This window comes from Loxodonta africana, chromosome 8 (assembly GCF_030014295.1).
Source record: "Loxodonta africana isolate mLoxAfr1 chromosome 8, mLoxAfr1.hap2, whole genome shotgun sequence".
Taxonomy (NCBI): Eukaryota; Metazoa; Chordata; class Mammalia; order Proboscidea; family Elephantidae; genus Loxodonta; species Loxodonta africana.
In genome coordinates, this window is record NC_087349.1 from 120,547,710 (window position 1) to 120,561,470 (window position 13,761).

Here is a 13,761-nt window from a genome sequence, read left to right on the forward strand (position 1 = left end):
GGGTGGGGTAGAGAGAAGGGAGAGATTGGGGAGGCGGTGACATCTGGGGCTCAGAGAGGAGGGTGCAGCTATTGGTGTCGCAGACACTGGCCCCAGGGCCTCCAGGACATGCGTTTCAGAGGGGCTGAGTGGAGTGGGGATATGAGGATGTGGAGGAAGCCGAGCTGGGAGCTGAAGAAGGAGGTGCAGTGGCCACCCTGGGGCCTCCTGGGTGCAACCTGCCTTCTTTCTGCTGGGGGGGGGACTGCACCATCACACATGTGTCACCCCATGCCTAGCCCGGCACCTGAGAGCTGCTGTGGGGCCTGCTTGCTGTGAGGTCTCATGCCTGGGCCCAACACCACCCTCCAGAGAGGTGGGCAGAAGGCTAGCACCAGCCCTGGGCACTTTTCCCTGAGGCAAGCCACCCAGGGAGGGTCATCTCTACAGCATTCTCTCCAGCCACAGTGGTCTGGGCCATGGTTGAGAAGCAAAAGGCCCCCGGGGCTGACCCAGCCTGGGTGTTCTTGGCCCTCGGGCATGGGGTGGAGGGACAGCCTTTTCTAGCACAGGACTTCAGACCAGAAGGTGAGAGGTGAAGCCTTTCCTGCCAGGCCCAGCCACTCTTGTTTCGGGTGGGTGGGGTCCTAGGCAGAAGAAGGCCTGTGTACCCAGATCAGGGACTTTCTTTGTCCCTGGGACCTTTCTGTGAACTTATACTTACTAAGCACCTGTGGAATGCCCCCTCCGACATAGCATGCCTGTCGCTGCCCAGCCCAGCCTCCGAGGCCCTTGAGAGCCCTCTAAGGGCAGCCTGGCCTCCTGCCCATCACACTTTCCCTGGCCCTGCCTTCTTCACTGACTGGAACATCAGGACCTCCTGCCAGCCGACATCCGCCCCAGAAGGCAGCTCTAGAATCTCTGCAAAGGAAGAGAGAGCCCCATCAGTAGGAGCAGGGACAAGCCCCTGGGAGGGAAGGTAGGGAGGAGAAGGCCAGGATTCCCTGGGGATAGACCTGTGAAGCCATCTTGTTCCTCCTGTCCATCCACGTATCTATCCACATAGCAACTGAGCCCTTGTTGTCTCCTGGCGGGCACCTAGCCTCATGCAGAACAGGTTTCTGGCTCACTGCATCTGTTTGCTCACTCACCCCCGACTGACAGCGGTGTCATTGGTGGAAATGGGGTGGGTCTTCCTTGACCACAGGTGGTGCAGTCATTTCTGGGTCTTCTTGTGCTGTGATCTCTCTGTAGATGTTCACCATGCTGTTTGGGATTTCCAGCTGGAGGCTAGGCTTGTACATGAGGTCATATTTCTGGCACAGGAAGCCTTAGCTGCCTGGTGCCATTAGGATGAGCCAGTCCTGGGGGCACCTGTGGCCTTAGGTGGCCGGAACTCAGCAGAGCAGCTCAGGGCTGGCATCATGGAGCCCTTAGCTCTCCTGAGCCAGGGAAAGTGTGGAGGATGCTGGTGGGAAAGAACTCAAAGACACCGAGGGCCAGTGCCAGACTTGGTAGGCAGCCCCATGGTGGCCTCCCTTGGCTCCTCCTCCCCCCGCTCCAGTGCCCTGTGAAAATTTCCTGTTTCCTTTTATACGTGGGGAAACTGAGGCTCAGAGAGACACGTTGCCTGGTCTGACCAGGACAGGTGGCTCAGCGCTGAGCCCAACCGTCTGGCTCGCCAGTCTCCCACACTAACCTCATGGATTGGCAAAAATTCTTTCTTTGTATTTTTTCTAAAGATAAAAAAGACTATTTTGAGAGAGCTGCCTATGCACGTACACTGTGAAAAGTCTCCATGGAATGAGACTACAGAGGCGTGATAGGCCCCTCCCTGACGCCAGTCCCTCCCAGAGGGAGTCCCCATCCCCGGCTCTGCTAGGTCAGCAAAGGCTCCCTCAGTGGCCACCAGAGCTGCCTCCCCAGACCTCAGAGCAATCATTAAGCATAATGACCTGAATTTAGCAAGACGATGCTAAGTTAGATTTAGTGTGTCTATCTGTTTCTTTTCTCCATTTTAAAAGATTTATATCAAGAAGAATTATAGCAAAAAAAAAGGTTGAATATTTAAGCAGTTACTTTTTGGTTATCTAGAGCCCCCTCATCTCACAGTGACCTGATAGGATAGAGTAGAACTGCCCCACTGAGTTTCCAAGGAGCGCCTGGTAGATTCAAACTGCAGAACTTACAGAGTCACTGTGAGTCAGAATCGACTCTACAGCAATGGGGTTGGCTTAGAGCCCCCTCAGCTTAGTGGGGCTGGGGCCTCCCAACACTGCCCCCACCGACCAAGCCCACGTGTTCGTTTTCTCTTCAGAGACTCTGAGGGATGGCTCTGTTTCCCCTTGTGGGGGAGGGGTAGCGCAGGGTGGGTGGTGCTTGCTTGTGGGAGAACCAGCAGTGTTCAGTACCCCAGCCGGGCCTGGAACATGGCCTCAGACCCCCGGAGCACACTCACACACGATTGCTGGGCCTAGCTTGGAGCTCTAACTGCAGTCCGGGACTGAGAACATGTATCTCTAACAAGTTCCCAGGTGTCGCTGCTGCTGCTGGGCCCAAACCCACTGTGAGAGGGCGAGTTTACCCCACCATGGCCTTCCAAGGCTGCATGTGAGAACCCCCAGGGAGTGGTGGAAGCATCTGCTCACAGGTTACATGCTGTAGGCTTCCACTTACATACCATTGCCACCGAGTGGATTCCGACACATAGCGACCCTATAGGACAGAATAGAACTGCCCCATATGGTTTCCAAGGAGCACCTGGTGGATTTGAACTGCTGACCTTTTGGTTAGCAGCTGTAGCTCTTAACCACTGTGCCACCAGGGTTTCCTTCCACTTACATAACACTCTTGAAATGACAAAGTCGTAGAGACGGGGCAGATTAGTGTTTGCCAGGGGTTAGGGGTGAGGAGGAGGGGAGTGGGGGTGGCTGTACACGGGGAGACAGGAATGGAGCAGTTCTGTACACTCTGTGGTTACGTGAATCTGCAGCACGTGCACGCACCTGTGACTGGGGAGCTCGGCATCAGCTCTGTGGACTGCAGCGGTGTCCACTGGTTCCCGGTTGTGATGCTGAGCCGTATGGTGTTAACTGTGTGGGAGTGAAGGGTCACGGGACCTCCCTGTATGATTCTTTACAACTTCCTGCAACTCTTTAATTATTTAAAGATAAAAAGTTAAAAGCAAAAACTAAACAATGCCTGGTTTGCCCCAGACCATCGGCAGGAGGGTCTCATTGGGCTGGAGCTTCGTGGACTCCCAGCCCTGCCTGGTGCAGTCAGGGCTGCCTGGTGGGTGGCCGCCTTCCTCACCAGATCCCTCGGCACTGTTCTTGTGGGAGCACCCTCCCCATAAATGGGGGCTGGGGACCTGAACCCAGCAGCGCTGGGTTCCTTACCCAGGGGGAAAAAACTAGTGGAGTGGGATTCCTTTGGGGGTGGATCTGGTGAAGGCCTATGGAGCCCTGGGCTTCCATTCAGAGCTGGAGTCCAGGAGGGGCCAGCCTGAATGGTCCCAGATGAGCCCCTTGGGTGTCAGGGAGGGTGGATGAGCAGACATCAGCCCCTGGAACTCTTACTGGAGCACTGGGTTATTTTGTGTAAATAAGAGGAGAAATGAGGGTATATCTTTGTATAAAAAGAGAGCCCAGGTGGCTCAATGCTTAAGCACTAGGCTGCTAACCAAAAGTTTGGTGGTTCGAGCCCACAAGCCACTCCACAGGAGAAAGATGTGGAAGCCTGCTTCTGTAAAGATTTGCAGCTGTGGAAACCCTATGGGGCAGTTCTACGCTGTCCTACAGGGTCACTATGAGTTGGGACAACAGGCCTGGTTTGGGTTTGGTATTTGTGCTGGCTTTTATTTGGCTAAGTGCATTCCAGGGACTGCTCGGGGCATAGGTGAAGGTTGAGCAGACGGGTACTCCTTGGAGCAGGAGGGAGTTTTCCCGGCACCCTGCAGGCGTTACTTATGTTTCGGAATTGCGTCAGTGTTCTCAAGGCTGGTTTGGGCACTGATATTCACACCTGTTCCTCATGGTGTGTGCGGGAAGGAAGCAGCTTTGGTTTTGTTTGGATCAGGGCTTCCAACCAGTTTGTTCCGGTTCTACCCGCTGCTGAGAATTTGCATTTCCACCACAGGTATACTGAATCAGAGTCTATGGTTTAACAAGATGTATACATAAGAATCACTTGGGGATACGTAAGAATCACCTGGGGATCTTGTTAAAGTGTAGATTCTAATTCAGTATATTTGGGGTGGAAAGGCAAATTCTCAGTAGGGGGTTGAGTTGGTTTGTTCTGGTTCAAAGCCTTGTGCTGGATGGGGATCTGTCTGGTAGAGGGGAGGCTGGTGGGCTCATGGCAGGCCCTAGGGGCACTGCCATGGGGGGGTGGGCAGGGCATAGCTGGGGTTGTGTAGGCAGCCCGCACATCTACTTTGCTCCAGCCCCTTCTTCCAGAACATGGCTTTGTGCATCTGACCCTGGAGGTCCTCATCACTCTCCCCTTCATTTCTTGCTCACCTACCCCATTGCTCATGTGTACCGGGCCTAACATTCTTAAAAAGTGATTGGAAATCAAATTAACTCAGCTGCAGTGACAGCCCCAATTCCATAAAGGGCCCTGATGGGAAGCAGAGCATCCTTCCTGCCACCCACCGCTCTGCCACCCTGGCCTCTTCTGAAGCCCTCCAGCCCCTCCCTCCTCTAGGTTAGTAGGGAGGGGGGCTGAGTTCAGGCTCCCCTGTAGGGCCAGGCACTTCAGCCCACACACTCACCTGTCCCTTGCTTTTCTCCCCTATTGTGCCCCTACCCCTCCCACTTCTCTATGCAGCTCACATCCTTCCAGGTTGTTGTATGTAAATGTCCCTGTGGCCCGAGACCTGCCCTCCTTGGGCCCCAGCCCCTGTGGGAACACGCAGGGGAGCTAGAGGACCTGGGGCGGGGAGGCCAGCTCTGCAACTTGCTGACACAATGCTTCTCCCTTCCTCCAGACTGCATCAGCCCATGTGCAGCTGCAGCGATTCCTCTTTAGTGCCTGCCATGGAGGACCTATTACTGTCCCAGGGACATGGCCTAGAGTACCGGAGAGTGCACGCTTAAAGGGACCCCAGGGCGACAGCATGCAGGCTGACCAGTGAAGGGGTTGAGGCCAGGGAGGTAACCAACTTGGCCAGGGGTTGTAGGGCTGGGACCAGGCCAGCACTCCTCGGTCTCCCGCCAGCACCCCTTGGTCTACCACCATCCCTCCTCCATGCAGCTCCATACACGCTGCCGTCTGTCCCCATACACACTGCCGTCTGTCCCCGGGCTCTCCCAGCTCCATCTGGTAACATGTCCTGGGAGGGCTCTGCCAGGGCCAGAACTCGTGAGGGTGGGGGCCCCCTTCCACTTGCTGACCTCCCTTCTGAGTCTCTGGTGTCAGCCTGAGGCCAGTGGCTGGATGCTGAGTGCTTATGGGGAGATTAATTGGTTCTCTCTCTTTCTCTCTGTCTGTCTCTCCTCACTTTCCTTCCCCCCTCCACGTTTTCCTCCCCAGGGGGGCTTTCTCTGTGGTCCGACGCTGTGTCAAACTCTGCACTGGACATGAGTATGCAGCCAAGATCATCAACACCAAGAAGCTGTCGGCCAGAGGTAGGGCTCGGTCCCAGAGTGCAGGGGTGTGGCAGGACCGCTCCCTCCCAGGTTTGGGTTGGGCACCTCAGCCATCTGCCCTCCAGAAAGGGGCTTACAGTCAGACCAGGCTCTCTGGGGGCTGTGTGGCCTGCCAGGGAGGCGGGTGGAGTACTGTGGAGACAGGGACGCTGCCGAGAGTGAAGGGGGAAGGGAGAGGGGCCCAGCCAGGCCTGGGCTGGCTGGGACCGCAAACCTCAAATCCTGGGAAACTTTGCAGCCCCTCTGATGCCCGAGGAGCTCCGTCGCTCTCTGGTTTGGGTGTTTACGAAGCTACCTTTCACCTCCCCTTCCCAAGCCTGTAGGGTGTCTGCCCCCAGAGCTGGATGGCAGAGGTGAGCAGGGCCAGGTTGCTGCTGGTGGTCAGGTAGTGTCATCCACTTTGCCAAATTGTGGATGACATGACGAACTACATGACTCAGAAGGACTTGGGCTTACAGTCTGCTGTTTGCTTTCTGATTGGGCAGAATGCTGGCTCTGGGACCTGGTAGCTGTGTGAGTCCAGGGTGGTTGCTTGTTTCTTTCTTTTTTTTAATTATAATTGCATTTAATTTATGGACAAGAGAAAAGCAGCCCCTGACATCCAGGAGCTGGCCTTGGTGCTCTCCTGTTGAACATAAACAGTTTCACAGACCATCAGCCTTAAACAGAGCCATTCTGTGACCACAAGGGGTTGAGGCAAAAACACAGACGAAACACGCACATCGTCCAAGCCACAAAAATGACCCAGCGTGCCTCTATTCTGGGTAATACGAGTAGTCACTTTTCTTCACCAATTACAGCCTTAGCCTCCGTCTCACCTTCCCCATCATGGAATTACCCCCACTTCCTGACAGCATCCAATCCAGAGCAAAGCTCCGCTCCTTTAAACCCTCGCCCAAATCACCTAACACAAGTCCAATCCTGTAAATCCTTTCTTTTTTTTAAATTGAGGTTAAAGTCACATAACATACAAATAGCCATTTTAAAGTGTACAATTCAGTGGGATTTACTGTATTCATAGTGTTGCACAATACTGCCTCTCCCTAGTCTTAAAACATTTTCCTCACCCCTGAGAAACACTCCACACCATTAATTACTCCCACATTGTCCCCTTCTCCCTCCCCTAACAATAATGTTTTACATCTCTATAGATGGATTTGTCTATTCTCTATATACCGTGTAAAAGGAATCATACAGTATGTGACCTCTTGTGTCTGGCTTGTAGGATGTATCAATACTTTGTTCCTTTTTAACGACTGAATAATATTCAATTGTATGCATTAATCACATTTTGTTTATCCCATTAGTTGATGAATATTTGGGTTGTTTCCACTTTTTGGCTATTATGAGTAATACTGATAGAAACATTCATGCATAGTTTCCTAAGTGAATATATGTTTTCATTTTTCTTGGGTGTATACCTAAGAGTGAAATTGCTGGGTCATGTGGTAATTCTCAGGAACCCTGGTGGTGTAACAGCTGGCAGTTCAAACCCACTCAGCGGCTTCACAGGAGAAAGGCCTAATGATCTGCTCCCATAAAGATTACAGCTAGAAAACCCGATGAGGCGGTTCTGTTCTCTCACGTGGGGTCACTATGAGTGGGATCAGCTCAACAGCAACAACACGGTAATTCTATGTTTAACTTTCTGAAGAATCACGACACTGTTTTCCACAGCAGCTGTGCCATTTTATACTCCCGCAGCAATGGGTGAATTTCTCTACATCTTCAACAGTGGTTGTTTCCTGTTTTTGTTTTCTTTATTATTAGATACATCCACAGGGTGTGAAGGGGTATCTCACTGTGATTTTGGTTTGCCTGGCCTTAATGACCAGTGATGTTGAACATCTTTTCACGTGCCTGTCGGCCCTGTATGTGTCTCCTTTGGAGACATGTCTATTCAGTTGCTTTGCTTGTTTTTAAATTGGGTTGTTTGTCTTTTTGTTGTTGAGCCATAAGTTCTTTATATGTCCTGGATATTAAAGCTTTACCAAATATATGATTTGCAAATATTTTCTCCCATTCTGTAAGTTGTCTTTTCACATTTTCAGTAATGTTCTTTCATGCACAAAAGGTTTTCATTTTGATGAAGTACAATTTATCCCTTTTTTTGTTGGTTTCTTCTGCTTTTGGTGTCGAATGTAAGAATCCATTGACAAATCTGAGGTCAGGAAGATTTACCCCTGTGTTTTCTTCTAATTGTTTTTGCTGTTATATTTAGGTCCTTCATCCATTTTCTGTTAATTTTTTTGTATGGAGTGAGATAAGGGTTTAACTTCATTCTTTTGCATGTGATTATCCAATTGTCCCAACACAATTTGTTGGAGACATTATTCTTTCCTCATTGAATGGTTTTGGTACCCTTCTTAAAAATCAGTTGACAGTAGATGTCTGTCCTTATGCCAGTACCACACTGTTTTTATTACTGTAGATTTATACCAAGTTTGAAATCAGAAAACATGAGACTAACAACTTTGTTTTCCTTTTTCAAGGTTATCTTGGCTATTCGGATTCCCTTGCAATCCATATGAATTTGAGGATCAGCTCTTCCATTTCAGCAAAAAGGGCCATTGGAATTTTGATACGGATTGTGTTGAATTTGTAGATTGCTAAGGGGAATCTTGATATCTTAACAATATTTAGTCTTCCAATCCATGAACATGGGATGTCTTTCCATTTATTTATATCTTCTTCATTTTCTTTCTACAGTGTTTTGTAGTTTTCAGTGTACAAGTCTTTCACCTCCTTGTTTAAATTTATTCCTCGGTATTTTATTATTTCGGATGCTATTGTAAATGAAATTATTTTCTTAATTTCCTTATTGGATTGTCATTGCTTGTGTATAGAAACACAGCTGATTTTTGTATGTTGATCTTACACCCTGCATCTTGCAGCATTTATTTATTAGCTCTAGTAGTTTTTCTGTGGATTCTTTGGGATTTTCTGTATATAGAAGTATGTCATCTACAAATAGAGATAAGTTTTACTTCTTCCAATTTCAATGTCTTTGTCTTTTTTTAATATGATTTTATTTATTTCATTGTTGTTGTTGAGAATATACACAGCAAAACATACACCAATTCAACAGATTCTACATGTACAATTTGGTGATATTGATTGCAACCATTCTCACCCTCCTTTTCTGAGTTGTTCCTCCCCCGTTAACGTAAACTCGCTGCCCCCAAGTTTCCTATCTAATCTTTTGAGTTGCTGTTGTCAGTTTAATCCCATGTAGATAGTTCTTAAAAAGAGCATAATGTTCAAGGCAGACATTTTTCACTAGTTAAGCTAAACTGCCGTTTGGTTTTAAGAAGATTTCAGGGGATTTTTTGGTTTAAGGTTTAAATATTATCTCGGGGCAATAGCTTCAGGGGTTCATCCACCCTCCATGGCTCCAGGAAGTCTGGAGTCCATAAGAATTTTTAATTCTGTTCCACAGGTTTCCCCTTTTGATCAGGATTCTTCTATGGAATCTTCGATCAAAACATTCAGTTATGGTAGCCAGGCACCACCCATTTCTTCTGGTCTCATGGCAAAAGAGGCAGTTGTTCATGGAGGCAATTAGCCACACAGTCTCTATCCTCCTGCTATACCTGACTCTTCTTCCTCTTTTACTCCAGGTGAGTAGAGACCAATTGTTCCTTGGATGGCCACTTGCAAGCTTTTAAATATTTCTTTTTCTTGCCTGATTGCTCTGGCTAGAAATTTCAGTACAATTTTGAATAACAGTGGTGAAAAGAGGGATCCTTGTCTTGGTCCTGATTTTAGGGGGAAATTTTTCAATCTTTTCACCATTCAGTGTGATGTTAGCTATGGGTGTTTCATACATGTCACCTATTATGTTAAGGAAGTTCTCTTCTATTCCTTGTTTGCTGAGTGTTTTTAGCATGAAAGGGTGCTGAGTTTTGTCTAGTGCTTTTTTGAGTCTATTGAAATGATCATGTGTTTGTTTCCTTCATTCTATTAATGTGGTGTATTACATTGATTTTCTTATGTTGAACCACCCTTGCATCCCTGGGATAAATCTCACTCGGTCAGTCATTTAATGTGATGTTTGATTTAATTTGCTAGTATTTTGTTGAGGATTTTTGCATCTATATTCATAAGGGATATTAGTCTGTGGTTTTCTTTTCTTGTGGCATTTTTGCTGGCTTAAGTATTGCTGTCCTCATAGATTATGTTAAGAAGTGTACCCTCCTCTTCTATTTTTTGTAAGAGTTTGAGTAAGGTTGATGTTAATTCTTTTTTAAATGTTAGGTAGAATTCACCAGTGAAGCTATTTGTTCTTGGACTTAACTTTGTTGGGAGATTTGTGATTACTGATTCAGCCTCTTCACTTGTTATAGGTCTGTTGGGATTTCCAATTTATTCTTGAGTCAGTTTTGGTCAATTGCGTTTTTTTAGGAATTTGACCACTTCATCTAGATTATATAATTTGTTGGCATGCAATTGTTCATAGTATTAAAATGCTTTTAATTTCTATAAGATTGGTAGTAATGTTCCCACTTTCACTTCCGGTTTTAGTTATGTCCTCTTTTTCTCTTAGGCTGTCCAGCTAAAGGTTTGTTGATTTTATTGATCTTTTCAAAGAGCCAATTTTTTGTTTCCTTGATTCATTTTATTGTTTTTTCTATTCTCTATTTTGTTCTGAGTCAGAATCGACTCGATGGCAGTGGCTTTGGTTTTTGGTTTGCTGTTTTGTTTATCCCTGCTCTAATCTTTATTATTTCCTTCTTTCTGCTGGCCTTAGGTTTAGTTTGTTCTTCTTTTTCTAGTTCCTTAAGGTGTAAAGTTCAGTTGTTGATTTGATGCCTTTCTTCCTTTTTTATGTGGGTGTTTACAGCTATAAATTTCCTTCTGAGCACCACTTGAGCCGTATTCCATACATTTCGGTATGTTGTGCTTTCATTTTCATTTGTCTTAACGTATTTTCCAATTTCTATAGTGACTTCTTCTTTGACCCGTTGGTTTTTAAAGAGTGTGTTGTTTAATTTGCACATATTTGTGAATTTTACAGGTTCTTTATGTTATTCATTTCTAGCTTCATTCTGTTTTGGTCAGAGAAGATATTTTGCATGATTTGGATTTAAAAAATTTTTTCAGATTTGTCTTACAGCCTAATACATAGTCTATCCTGGAGAATGATCCACGTGTACTTGAGAAGTATGTATATTCTGCTGTTGTTGAGTGGGGTGTTCTGTATTTGTCTGTTAGGTCTAGTTGGTTTATAGTTTTTCGAGCTCTCAATTTCCTTGTTGATCTTCTGTCTAGTTGTTCTATCCATTTTTTAAAGTGGGATATTGACGTCTCTATTACTGTAGAACTATTTCTCCCTTAAGTTGTGTCTAGGTTTGTCCCATATCTTTTGGGGCTCTGTTTTTTGATGCATATATGTTTATAATTGTTATATTTTCTTGCTTAATTGACCCTTTTATCAATATAACATGTCCTTCTTTATCTCTTGTAACAATTTTGAACTTAAAATCTATTTTGTCTAATATTAATGTAGCCACCCCAGCTCTCTTTTGGTTACTATTTACATGGAATATCTTTTCCTATTCTTTCACTTTCAGTTTATTTGTATCTTTGGGTCTAAAGTGAGTCTCTTGTAAGCAGCATATACTGGATCATGTCTTTTAATCCATCCTACCAATATCTGTCTTTTAATTGGTGAGTTTAATCTATGCACATTTAAAGTGATTACTGATAATGAAGGGCTTACCTATGCCATTGTACTTTTTTTTCTGTATATCTTATATCTTTTTTTGTTACTCAGTTCCTCCAATACTGCCTTCTTATGTGTTTGATTTATTTTTTTCTAGCGTACCTTATTGATTCCTACTTCATTTCCTTTTCTGTATATATTTTAAGCTATTTTCTTTGTAGCTACCATGTGGGTTATAGTTATCATCCTAAATTTATATCAATCTAGTTTGAATTGAGAAGCCCTGGTGGTGCAATGGCTGAGCCCTCCGCTGCTAACCAAGAGGTTGGCAGTTTGAATCTACCCAGCAACTCTGCAGGAGAAAGACCAAATGATCTGCTTCCATGAATGTTACAGTCAAGAAAATCCAATGGGGCAGTTCTGTTCTGTCAGATGGGGTCACTATGAGTCAAAACTTGACTCGACAGCACCTAACAACAATAGTTTGAAGTGATACCAACTTAGCTTCAATAGCCTACATGAACTCTGCTCCTTTCCAACTCTGTCCTCCCCTTTCTGTTGTTATCACAAATTACATCCTTATGCATTTTGTTCTGTTAACATAGATTTATACTTACTGTTTTATATATTTGTCTTTTAAATCGTATAGGAAACAAAAGAGGAGTTACATGCCCAAAATAAAATACTATTGGCTTTTATACTTACCTATGTAGTTATCTTTATGAATGATCTAGTGTCCTTTTATTTCAGACTGAAGGACTGCTTTAGCATTTCTTGTAGGGCAAGTCTCCTAGCAACAAATTCTCTTAACTTTTGTTTATCTTGGAATGTCTTAATTTCTCTTTCATTTTTTAAAATAAATATTTTATTTTATAAGTGTTTTATAATTTTGGAAAAATTGTGAAAGTAATATGAAGCATTCCTTTATACCCCCATCAGTCTCACCTATTATTTTTTAACCAATTTCTGTGTGTATAATTCAGTGATTCTTCTTGTTGTGCAACAATTATTGCTATCCTTTTCCAAATTATTCTACCACCATTAACATAAACGCAATGCCCCCCTGAGCAAAAACACCCCTTTCTCCCCTCCATACTGAAGGCTGTAATCTTTGACCTTCATCAGTAAGTGCTTCAAGTCATCTTCATTTCTGGCAGGCAGAGTCGTGTCATCTGTATACCACAGGTTGTTAATGAGTCTTCCTCCAGTCCTGATGCTGCATTCTTCATATAATCTAGCTTCTCACATTAGTTGCTCAACACACAGATTGAATAAGTATGGTGAAAGCATACAACCCTGATGCACACCTTTTTCAGTTTTAAACCATGTACTATCCCCTTGTTCTGTTCAAGCAAATGCCTCGTGATCTACGTATAGGTACTGCATGAGCACAATCAAGCGTTCTGGAATTTCTCTTCTTTGAAATTTTATCTACAATTTGTTACGATCCACACACAGTGGAATGCCTTTGCATAGTCAACAAAACACAGGTAAACCTCTTTCTGTATTCTCTGCTTTCAGCCAAGTTCCATCTGACATCAGCAATGATATCCCTTGTTCCACATCCTCTTCTGAATCCAGTTTGAACCTGTTGATGTACGGCTGTGGTCATTTTTTAATTATTTTCAGCAAAATTTTGCTTGCATGTGATATTAATGATATTGTTTGATAATTTTCTCATTCTGTTGGATTGCCTTTCTTTGGAATGGGCATGAATATGAATTTCTTCCAGTTGATTTCCAAATTTCTCAGCATAGATGAGTGAGTGCGTCCAGCCTGATATCAGCTTGTTGAAGCATCTCAATTGGTATTCCATCAATTCCTGGAGCCTTGTTTTTTGCCAGTGCCTCCTTGGACCCCTTCCATTGATTCCTGAAATGGTTGAACACCAACCAGTTCTTTTGGGTACAGTGACTCTGTGTATTCCTTCCATCTGCTTTTGATGGTTCCTGAGTCATTCAATTTTTTGTCCATAGAATCTTTCAGTATTGCAACTGAGACTTTAATTTTTTCTTCAGTTCCTTCAGCTTGAGAAATGCTGAGCATGTTCTTCACTTTTGGTTTTCTAACTCTAGGTCTTTGCACATTTCATTGTAATACTTTATCACCCTTTGAAATCTTCTGCTCAGCTCCTTTATTTCATCATTTCTTCCATTTGCTTTAGCTACTCTGTGCTCAATAGCAAGTTTCAGAATTTCTTCTGACATCCATTTTGATCATTTCTTTCTTTCCTGTCTTTTTAATAACCTTTTGCTTTCTATACGTATGGTACCCTTGATGTCATCTGACAACTCTTCTGATCTTCAGTCATTAGTGTTCAGTGTGTCAAATCTATTCTTGAGATGGTCTCTGAATTCAGATGGGTTTATTGAAGGGCGTACTTTGGCTTGGGAAGACTTGTTTTAATTTTCTTCAGCTTCAACTTGAACTTGCCTATGAGCAACTGATGGTTTGTTTCACAGTTAG

The 13,761-nt window shown here is 44.9% G+C and overlaps 1 protein-coding gene across 1 annotated transcript in view; it reads left to right on the top strand.

Moving 5' to 3' along the window:
* CAMK2B (calcium/calmodulin dependent protein kinase II beta) overlaps nt 1-13,761 on the top strand; it is a 143,409-nt gene that overhangs the window by 49,356 nt on the left and 80,292 nt on the right. Inside the window, exon 2 of the mRNA XM_064290270.1 lies at nt 5,515-5,609. Coding sequence (XP_064146340.1) covers nt 5,515-5,609 — 95 coding nt within the window. The remainder of the gene's footprint in view (nt 1-5,514; nt 5,610-13,761) is intronic.